We start from the raw sequence: 11,767 nt of genomic DNA on the forward strand, positions 1-11,767 counted from the left end.
AAATACATTTACAATATCATGTATTCATATGTATATTTCATGCCAAATCCAAATAAAAGAGGAGCTACATTTTCTGATTATACTGAAAATACAAAAAAAACCATAATACTCTGTTTTTTAACCACAAACCCTGTTGTTATCTTGTTATCTTCTTGTAAATACGTTTGCAGCAACACACTCTGTTTTGTTCTATCTTTTTTTAAAGAAGACTACTTTTCTATTGCTACACCCAAGGACAACCTTCTATACACTTTTATTCATACCTAACTAAAAGAAAACTTACAATACTAAATCCAGTTGCCAATATGCAAAATTTGGAAGTAAAGATTTTACTATATAAAAATATCTACTCAAATTTGTCCTACAACATGGAAGGCCATACGTAGGAGATGATGGAGAATAAATGTCTATAGGAATGTGCTACGGTGGAGTCAGAGGAGTAAATGATGGTGGTTGTGATTAATTCCTACACTCCCCCTTAATCACAACTACCATCTGCAATACCCAAGTTGTTTCATTGATGCACAAAACTTTCTTTTCCTAGTGGTTTGGTGAAGATATCAGCAAATTGGTCTTCTGACTTGCAATGTTCCAAAATTATTTCTCCATTGTCGATCAGCTCCCTGATGAAGTGATACCTTGTGTCTATATGCTTGCTCCTTTTGTGAAATACTGGATTTTTTTATAATGTTATAGCTGAGTTGTTGTCACAATATATCTTTGTTGCACTTTCTTGTTCATGCCTCAATTCTTTCAACATTCTTCTCATCCAAACTGCTTGGCACGCTGCCCCTGTAGTTATTACATACTCTGCTTCAGCTGATGAAAGAGTAACAATTGGTTGTTTCTTTGAAGCCCATGATACTACGCCTGATCCAAAATGAAAAGCATAGCCTAAAGTGCTCTTCCTATCATCTATGCTGCCAGCATAATCACTATCTGTGTATCCTATCAACTTGAAATTATTTGACCTTGAGTAAAATATTCCATAATTCTTTGTTTCACTAACATATTTCAAAATTCTTTTTCCAGCATTCCAATGTGTAACTTTTGGAGACTCCATGAACCTTGAAATGAGACTAACTCCAAACATTATATCCGGCCTTGTGGCTGTTAGATACATGAGACTACCAACAAGTTTTTTATACAAAGTTGGATTTACATTAGCTCCTTTGTCATTTTTACTCAACTTCAAACCTGTCACTATTGGTGTTGGTGCTGATTTGCAATTCATCATATTAAACCTCTTCAAAATATCATTTGCATACTTAGATTGTGAAATGAAAATAGCTTTATCATTTTGACTTACTTCAATGCCAAGAAAATATCTCATTAAACCCAAATCAGTCATCTCAAATTCTTTCTTCATAGCTGATTTGAACATGTCAATTGAAAGATCACCAGTGAATATCAAGTCATCAACATATAAACAAACAATTATTATCTCACCTTGCTCATTCATCTTGGTATACAATGTAGGCTCATTGTTGCGCCTATTGAATCTATTTTGTAAAAGATAACTATCAATTCTGCTATACCATGCTCTTGGGGCTTGTTTGAGTCCATAAAATGCCTTCTTGAGCTTATAAACCTTGTTTTCATGACCCAAAATCTCATATCCAAGTGGCTACTCCACATAGACTTCTTCTTCTAAAATGTCATTTAAGAAAGCTGATTTCACATCCATTTGATATACTGCCCACTTGTTTTGAGTTGCTATGGCTAGTATTGTTCTCACGGTGTCTAAGCAGGCAACCGGTGCAAATGTCTCATTGTAGTCTACCCTGGGTTGTTGTGAATAACCTTTTGCCACCAACCTTGCCTTTTGTTTTTGCACATCTCCATTTGCATTCAATTTTGTTTTGTAAACCCACTTCACTCCTATCACCTCTTTTCCTTGTGGAGACTAACTAACTCCCATGTTTCATTCTTTTCAATTGCATCAATTTATTCATCCATTACTTGCCCCCATTTTTCTTCCTTAATAATTTCTACAAAATGAATTGGATCATCTACATGTGAGTATAAACCAAAAAGAGAAGTCTAGCCTTTATTATTTTCACCTTCATTTTGTTCATAAATCTCCCTTAAACTTCTAATTTTTTTGTCTCGTCAAGCTTTCTAATGTAGGATTGGACATATCACTTGAATTTGTTGAAGGTGGGCTTAATGGTCCAACACCAAGACTGCCAATTGAAGATGGTGTTACTTGCACATTTGATGGAGTATTTGCTTGAGTGTGTGGGGTTGTCCTTACACTTGATGGTGTCATTTGTTGTCCACTTTGTTGACCTTGAACAACTATAGGAGGAGTCACATTTGAAGGACTACTTGCTGATATAAAATCTCCATTTTCTTCTTGTGGTATGTTGGTTGCAATATTGATTGCTTTATCCAAAGTTCCATCCCATGCTTCATCTTCTACGAACTGCACATCTCTACTTATTATAACCTTTTTGCTGATTGGATTGTATAACTTGTATGCCTTTGACTCATCACTATATCCCACAAATATACATTTTTCTCCTTTGTTGTCCAACTTTCTTCTCAACTCATCCGGCACATGTGCATATGCCACACATCCAAATACTCTCATATGAGAAACATTGTGTTTTCTTCCACTCCATGCTTCTTCCAGAATCATATTGATAACACTTTTAGTAGGAGATCTATTAATTATATATACTGCACATGCTACTGCTTCAGCCCAATACTCATTTGACAAATGTTTTGCCTTCAACATGCTTCTTGCCATTTCCATTATTGTTCTATTTTTCCTTTTAGCTACACCATTTTGTTGTGGGGTATACCTTGTAGTAAATTGTTTGTGGATTCCATGGTCTTTGCAAAATCTTATGAAGTTATTTGAAATGTATTCACCACCTCTATCTGTTCTCAATGCTTTGATGTAGTGCCCACTTTATTTCTCAACAAGAACTTTGAATTGACAGAAATAATCAAACACCTCATGCTTATGTTTTAGAAAGTAGACCCATATCTTTCTTGTGAAGTCATCAATGAATGTCAAGAAGTAGTAACTCCCACCAATGGAGGGTGTTTGCATTGGTCCACACAAATCTGAATGAATAATCTCCAATGGCTTGTTTGGACGAATTGACTTTCCGGTTGGGAACGATTGTCTATGTTGTTTACCCAAAATGCATCCTTAACATATTCTATCCAGTTTTTCTATTAGTGGCAACCCCTTCACCATTTTCTTCTTATGCAAAAAGTTTAAGTTTCCAAAGTTCAGGTGCCCAAATCTTAAGTGCCATAACCAATTTTCATCTTTAATTTCAGCTTAATAAACTACTTGGGGGACTGCTCCAACTTTTTCTTCATGCACTCGTAGATTCATTGTGTCATGTTCTTGAGAAAGCTCTACTTTCAAATTTGGTTTTATCCTTAGGGGAAACATTCTATTGCTTGTCATTTGAACTTTTGCTATGAGCTGATTGCTTGAAAATTTGTCTAAAATTGTGCATTCTTTGTTCTTGAAATAGACTCTATATCCCTTTTGAATGAGCTGCCCTATACTCATTAAGTTATGTTTCAGCCCAAGAACAAAATACACATTTGAAATATACTTTTTCTCCCCCATTTTGGTTAGAATGTTGACACTTCCTTTACCCATAACTGAAACTTTGTTGTCATTCCCCAATGTTACATCGGATTTTACACTCTCATCCAAACTTGAAAACATTTCCAAACTTCCAGTCATATGATTGCTACAACCTGAGTCTAAAAACCATATATCTTTCTCACTTTCTTGTACAACATTACAAGCTATGAACATGCTGTCCTGAGTTTGATTTTCTTTGGTAAAATTTGCACTTTGTTGTCTAGAATCATATTGCTTATTTCTACATTCATTTATGTAATGCCCAAATTTCTTGCAATAATGACATTGGACTGAGGATTTGTCATATCTTTGGCTTTGGGGCTGATTTTGAGTTGATGTTTGATAGTTGCCTCTTCCACTTTAGCTTGATGGGCTGCTACATCTTCCACTTGAGTTTGATGGGCTGCCTCTTCCACCTCTATATGCATTTCTTCCTCTACCTCTGAAATTTGTTCTTCCCCTGCCTCTACCATGGCTAATTGAGACTTGTGTCTTGAATGCATGCTCCAAATTTGAATTTGTTGACCTGCTCAGTCTAGGCTCATGAGAAATGAGTGAAGCATGAAGCTCATCCATTGAAAATTGTGAGAGATTCTTTGTCTCTTCTATGGCCACCACAATAGATTCAAATCTTGTAGGCAAACTTCTCAAAATCTTTTCAACCACTCTTCTTTCTTCAAGGTTTTCACCATGAGATCTGATTTGGTTTACCAATCCAATGATTTGAGTGAAAAATGAGTCTATTGTATCTAATTCTTTCATGTAGATGGTCTCAAAATCCCTTCTTAACATTTGCAACTTAGCTATTTTTACCTTTTCCATTCCTTGATAGGCTGTTTGAAGAATGTCCCATGCTTGCTTGGACTTTGTTGCTGCTTGAATCCTTGGAAAAATGCTTTCATTCACTCCTTGAAAGATGAAAAAGAGGGCTTTTGAATCTTTCTTTTTTATTTTCCTTCAATAAGTATTTCTTTGCTTGAGTTAATGCATTATATGTTGTTGCATCTACTGGTTCTTGGTAGCCATTTTCAACAAACTCCCATAAATCTTGTGCACAAAATAATGCCTTCATTGTGATTGCCCAATAATCATATTTTTTTCCATTAAACTGTGGGATTTGTGGATTTGTCAAACTTGTGCTTGGAGCTGCCATTATAGACTGTGGAAAAACCCTTCTATCTCTTTGAAAAACTTTCTCAGTCACTTCACCCAAAAACCTTTAACCTTCAGCTCTGATACCACTTATGGACAAAGAGGCAGAGGACATAAAACAAACACAACAATACCAGTGATAAAATAAAAATACATTTACAATATCATGTATTCATATGTATATTTCATGCCAAATCCAAATAAAAGAAGATCTACATTTTCTGATTATACTGAAAATACAAAAAAACCATAATATTCTGTTTTTAAACCACAAACTCTGTTGTTATCTTGTTATCTTCTTGTAAATACATTTGCCGCACACTCTGTTATATTCTGTCTTTTTTTAAAGAAGACTACTTTTCTGTTGCTACACCCAAAGAGAACTTTCTACACACTTCTATTCATACCTAACAAAAATAAAACTTACAATACTAAATCCAGTTGTCAGTTGCCAAAATGCAAAATCTGGAAGTAAAGATTTTACTATATAAAAATATCAACTAAAATCTGTGGGAAGGCCATACGTAGGAGATGATGGAATGTGCTACGGTGGAGTCAAAGGAGTAAATGATGGTGGTTGTGATTAATTCCTACAAGATTATTGACTTAATGACTAATAAAAAATGTTCCGGAATTCCGTCCCCAATTCAGAAAAATACCTCCTGCTCTGAACTGACTTAAGTCACTATCAATGAATTGGCGTGTTCGACCTGCTCACGAAAGCTATCATCACAAAGAAAAACATGGCTGGTAGAGCATAATCCTCTGCAACCATTTCCCCAATTTGCTTTTGAAGGCAACTGCATATCTTTCCACTTCATTCCTCGACCACCATGTTTCAAGCCTTTTGCAAACTGGTATTCCTATCTTTTCTCCTCCTCTGTATTGCTGCCAAAATCAAAGGACAAGATGAAACAAGCAATATTACAGGCTATAGCTGCTCTGATGGCCCAACATCATGTGATACATATGTCTTTTATAAAGCCCAAGCTCCTAATTACCTAAATTTGAGGACTATCGGTGATTTGTTTCTTGTTACCCCGTCAAGTATAGCAACAGCCAATGATTTTCCTGATGATACCTCTTCTTTAGCTGAAGGGCAAAGTTTGCTTATTCCCATCGCATGTACATGCATGCGAAATTATTCCCAGGCCAACATAACGTTCGTTATACCGCCCGGTGGTACCTTTTGGAAGATTTCAACAGAGAACTTTGAGCATTTGACCACATATCAGGCTGTAGAAATTGCAAATCCTACTTTGGTACCAGAAAATCTCACTATTGGTACTCCGGGTATCTTTCCAATCAGGTGCCAGTGTCCCTCCAGAGCCCAAATTAGTGAAGGGATCAAGATGCAGATAACATATGTTGTGCAGGAAGCAGACACTCTGGAATCCATCAGTGAAAAATTTGATGCAACTCTCGAGGATTTGAAGTCTGCTAATGGTATGTCGTCAAACTCAATTTTTCCTAATATTACGCTCTTGATTCCTGTTTTCGAAAAGCCAACGTTAGTTCAATCTCAGTCCCCTGCACTATCACCGTCACCATCCCCGTCTTCAAGTACAAAACTATTTGTGGGTGTTGGATCTGGCATTGTGGCTTGTATCGCAGGTGCGCTGTGGATTTACTTCTACATTTTCAGAAGGAAGAGAGCTGCATCCATCGCTGGTCAAATGCTAGAAGGTATGGATCTTGAAAAGCTTCTACATCACATTCCACGACGGTTTAAAATGGATGATCTAATAGTCGGAACTAACAATTTCAGCGAAACTCAAAAGCTTGGGGAGGGAGGTTTCGGTGGAGTGTATAAATGTAATCTTGTTCAAACAAATGAGATTGTGGCTGTAAAGCGCATATCAGAAGGTTCAAGGCAAGGGATTAAAGAATTTATTTCAGAAGTGAGTATAGTTAGTCGTTTGAGACATAGGAATCTTGTTCAACTCCTGGGATGGTGCCAAGAGCGAGATCAGTTGCTTTTGGTCTATGAATATATGTCTAATGGAAGCCTAGATAGACATATTTTCCCCAAAAGAGGAGAAGAAGAAGAGCGGCAAGTGCTGCAGTGGAGTTTTAGGTACAAAATAGCTAGTGAAATTGCGATTGCTCTATTGTATCTTCACGAAGAATGGGATGAATGCGTTGTGCATAGAGATATAAAATCCAGTAATGTTTTGTTGGATAGCAATTTCAGTGCAAAGATTGGGGATTTTGGCTTAGCGCGCATGGTGACACATGATCGTCTAATTCAGACCACCCGAGCTGCAGGAACATTGGGATATCTTGCCCCTGAATGTGTCGCATCAGGAAAAACTAGTCCTCAATCTGATGTTTACAGCTTTGGAGCAGTGGCTTTGGAAATAGCCTCTGGGAAAAGAGTAATAGATGTGAGCTTGGTAGATTTCGACATGCGGCTTGTAGCGTGGGCATGGGATCTGTATGGTCGAGGTAGACTATTGGAGGGTGCAGACGTGAGATTAAATGGAGAGTTTAAAAAAGAAGAAATGGAACGATTGATGGTAGTGGGGTTGTGGTGTTCTCATCCTGATGCTGCTAGTCGCCCCAAAATGAAGCAAGTGCTGAAGTTACTGAACTTTGAAGTTGAAGCACCTGGTCTTCCACATGCAATGCCTGTACCATCATATGCTTACACAACATTTACCACCAAGTCTTCACTTCCACACTCTCTTCCAACGACTTTGAGTCCACGATAGATCTATCTCTAGATTTGGTAATCTCTTATAATTCTCTTGGTTATTGGCTAATGTGAGCCTACCTGGATAACTTTCATGTTATGGGCTATCTGTTTGTGAGTTCTTTTGATTTTGCAGTCTGCAGCATCAATACAGTCATATATACATTAAGGTTGCATGATATATAGACCGCTTTGAGCATTAATACAGTCATATATACATTTAGGAGGGAGGCTTTTTAAAATATTTAATGGGTGCTGTAAGCAAGTGGTGCCCTGAATTTTCATTTTAAGTTCCAAAATCTAAAGATCTTAATGTTCCCATGTATTTATTATTTTGTATATTCAATTTAGCAGAATATATAAATATAAAATTTTACTGCACCCCTTAACATAGAGGGCTCTGTTTACAATTTAGATGGTTAAGTTTATGCCATAAAGTAGATAAGAGAAGCATCTGAAGTGCTGAAGATTTTGCAGGTCAATTATAGTACATTGGTGAAACTGGGAGGATTTGGCATCAGTTCAGAGCTTAGTTGCCAGAAACGCAACGATCTCCCGTCGTTTTGCGTTTCAACGCAAGAAATGGTTTCTCGTTTCTAACGGCTTTTCTTTGCAGGCAAATTTGATTATATTTAATTTTTATCATTAATTTAAATTTGATTATATATATAACTTGCATGTTTATATATATATATGTTTGCAATATCTTAAAATAATTTATGCTTATCTTCCACTAGTTTTTCAGAATATCAAAATAAATTTAATTATATTTAGTTTTTATCATTAATTTAGATTTGATTATATATATAACCAACCTTGAAATATTCCATTTCTAGTCACATTGTCGTTGCGTTGCATTTCTAGTTTCTCATTTCTGGTAACTTAGGTTCAGAATATAAATTTATCATAATTTATGATGATGCAGAGAATGGTTCTCTTAATTGCTGGTGCCATGATCCTGAATCCATTTCGGAGCAGAATGCTTCTACTTTGAGCTTTATACTTCTTTCATGGAAGATCAGATTGCAAATTGCCTTGGATGTTGCTAAAGGGCTTCAATACATTCACGACTATACAACCCCTGGTCTTATGAAAAAGGATGTGAAAAGTAGCAATATTCTCTTGGCTGGAAGTTTCAGAGCTAAAATTGCGAATTTTGGAATGGCGGAATCAGGGATAAATATTCTTCAAGACACTCAATGGCGAAATCAGAGATAAATGTTTTGACAAGACACACAGGGGTACATGGCTCCAGAATACCTTGCAGATGGACTAGTGACCCTAAAGGAATCCGTAGGGCGTGAAGGGGGAGTTTCATTAGCAGGGAGGACAGGTCTTCTTTGGACACAAAATTAAACCCCACACAGAAAGGGAAAAGTGGAACTGAAAAAGTTGATTGGTGTTTGTCATGATCATACTGTTCTTTGCATTGCAATGATAGCCCAAGCCTCAATGGAGGAGGATCCTGGAGCACGACCAGCATTTCGAACACTTAGACAAGTAGTTAACACGCTCTCCAAATCGTTGGAGACACTTCCAGAAGATTCTGGTGAAAATTTTGAGGCGGGTGATTCTCCCTCTTAAGTGATTCTAATCATTTTTTTATGTCATTGTAAAATGTTTCTTGGTATAATAATAATGGCTGGCAAGGCGAAAATCTTTTGACAGGTAAGATCCAATCTCTCAACATTTTTTAGAGTTGTATCAGGTAAGTATTAAGGCAATGAAAATTGTTTAACAAGTCAGATTAATACGTTTGTTTGTGGACAAATTAAAAAATAATGTTTTTTAAGGACAGAGTAAATGTTTTATCTTTATGAGGTGAAGATGGAAAATTTTTAATTAAAAATATTTTTAAAATGAATTATTGATAATATAATCTATTGACGAGTTTCATCTAACTTTGGAGCTTTCAAGTTGTTCAAGATAAACAAGTATTTTTAAAGTAATAAAATATTAAAAATTTAAATGTATTGTGTGCTAATATCTGATGGGACACCATCATGGAATATTAACAATTTAATTGTATTGTGTGCTAATATCTAATAGGACACCATCATGGAGAATTAAGATAAGTATTAGGTACTGTAGACGTATAAAAATGACCATATTCCTAAATGAATATTTTATGTTCATTTTTCTATTTGATTAAATCCAATTTAATTAAATTATCCACATTTTTCTATTTTATTAAGTAAATTACTCAATTTATTTAAATAAAATTCACTATACCCATTTAATGAATAAATCATTTTATTCAATTAAATCCCCCCTATCCACTTTTAATTAAATTCAAATTTAATTAAATAGTTATCCTAAAATTGAATAAATCTAATTTATTTAATTTCCCCAAATTGCAACCAAATTGAATTAAATTACTTTATTTCAATTAAATCCTATTATCCCTCCATCCACTTGCAAAATCCTAAACCCCTTTCTAATCCCTTCTAGAATCTTCTAATCGCTTCTAATTAGCCTAACCCATCATTTTAAATTTTGTCACATCCCTAAGCAAAGGGAAGTCACTTCTCAAACCTCAAAGTCTTTGATAACCATTAAAGGCTTCCAACCTTCAACCACTTAATTCTTCAAAGTCTTTGATAGCCATTAAAGGCTTCCAACCTTCAACCACTTAATCCCCCAAAGTCTTCAATAACCATTAATGGTTAACTCAAACCCTCTTACATGGTTAAAGAATTTGTTTTAACTCAACCTTCACCCAACCCAAGGGTCTCATCAGGCCTTTAATGCTTTGACCATGATTATCTCTTAATCATTTGCACAAGGGTTTATCCTTGGATTAACTCTTAATCCAATGGGTAAGCCTAACTTAAGCTTAACCCTTATCTCTAGATAACCATAAGGTCTTCTCAGGCATTTAATGCCTCCAACCCCTTCTCTCAACCCAACCCTATGTTGACACTTGTCACCATTTCATTAGTGCCAATTACAAACATGGATCCCCTAACTTTCAAACTCAACCCTTGATTGAATCTTTCAATCCTGACCATACATTACCCTGTTTTTGCTATAAACAGAGCTCTCATTCCTCCATTTTAAATCAATCCTTCAAATTTGTAATATCACACTTATGCTCAAATACATTCAAGCTTTCATATCATTTTTATGCTCATCATTTTAGCCTCTTTGAAATCAGGAATTAGTCTAAATATGCATGTTTAGAATATTTTCTTTATCATTTAGCTCAATCATAGACTAAATATATCATGTTAGGATAGTATTTATACTAACCTTGTCATCTTATAATCTAGTTTATTGCATTTTAAGATCATGCATAGCTTAGGATGCATCTCATACTAAAAACTATCAAAGTATCCCTCGTTCTTGCATTTGCCATCCCTAAACCATTTTGCTCAGTGATCTGAAGGCAAAAACATTGGTTTGAGGGACATTGTGAGATAGAGAACCATGGGACCCACCTTGGGAAGCTGAGTAATACGTTATTACTCCATAGCTTGCACCAAGAAGTCCTGTGTGTGTGTGTGTACAAGTCTTTTCGAATATTTTTCACATATTGAATTCTATCCAACCACTTTTCCCACATACAGGTACATATAGTAATAATAAGGCATTAATGCGACGGAGTTAAAAAGTGCACTCTTGAAGTGCCATAAGTTAAGGAGGGACAATGGCGACATGAAAGACGAGTACATAATTGAATTACAATATTATTTCATACTTTGACACAAGGCTCACACATTTGAAGGTGACTCATGGATACTCCATAAAAGAAACCACATGTTTGTACTAACAATGATGGGCCAGAAGAAATACCGTAGTTGTTGTTGTGAGCAATTGACATGTGGCACATTTTCTCTCCAACATTGATGAAATGAACACTGTTGGAATGTCTTGCATTGATGAACTAAAATTTTTTAAAGAGAAAACATTAGTGACATGAAAGACAAGCTACACAAGGTTAAATTGCATTGTCATTTCATACTTCGATGAATGGTTCACAAATATGTAGGTGACATGTGGATACTCCTTAAAAACAAACATAAATTTATATTAAGAATGGTGGACCCCAAGAAATATTTAATATAGATATCTAACCAATGGTGTGGCATTTTTAAACTATCAAAATTCTTTTGATTTGGATAAATGGATAAAACAAAGATCTTTGCTTTTAGCAAAAATCCAAGTTGATTACTCACAAATATAATACTTACACACAATTTAGTTATTTGTGAAGTTAGTCATTTGGAAAAAAAATACTAATATAGAATTTAGATGTGTTTTGAGACAAAGGTTACAAAGTGTGGATGGTTAGCTAG

General features: G+C 35.5%; 1 protein-coding gene across 3 annotated transcripts; it reads left to right on the forward strand.

Moving 5' to 3' along the window:
* The first annotated feature begins 5,421 nt into the window (after positions 1-5,421).
* Positions 5,422-8,522, forward strand: LOC131043617 (L-type lectin-domain containing receptor kinase IX.1). 3 transcript variants are annotated; one of them, XM_057976852.2, is made up of 2 exons: positions 5,422-6,220; positions 6,389-8,489. In XM_057976852.2, exons 1-2 carry the CDS (start codon positions 5,608-5,610, stop codon positions 7,486-7,488), a joined length of 1,713 nt encoding a protein of 570 aa, XP_057832835.1. In that variant the 5' UTR covers positions 5,422-5,607; the 3' UTR covers positions 7,489-8,489. The 3 variants fall into 3 exon arrangements, with proteins under 3 accessions (XP_057832835.1, XP_057832834.1, XP_059073948.1); XM_057976851.2 differs by having other exon boundaries at positions 5,423-7,505; positions 8,395-8,522; XM_059217965.1 differs by having other exon boundaries at positions 5,423-7,505; positions 7,947-8,489.
* The last annotated feature ends 3,245 nt before the right edge of the window (positions 8,523-11,767 follow it).

Source organism: Cryptomeria japonica, chromosome 1 (assembly GCF_030272615.1).
Source record: "Cryptomeria japonica chromosome 1, Sugi_1.0, whole genome shotgun sequence".
In the NCBI taxonomy this organism is placed as follows: Eukaryota; Viridiplantae; Streptophyta; class Pinopsida; order Cupressales; family Cupressaceae; genus Cryptomeria; species Cryptomeria japonica.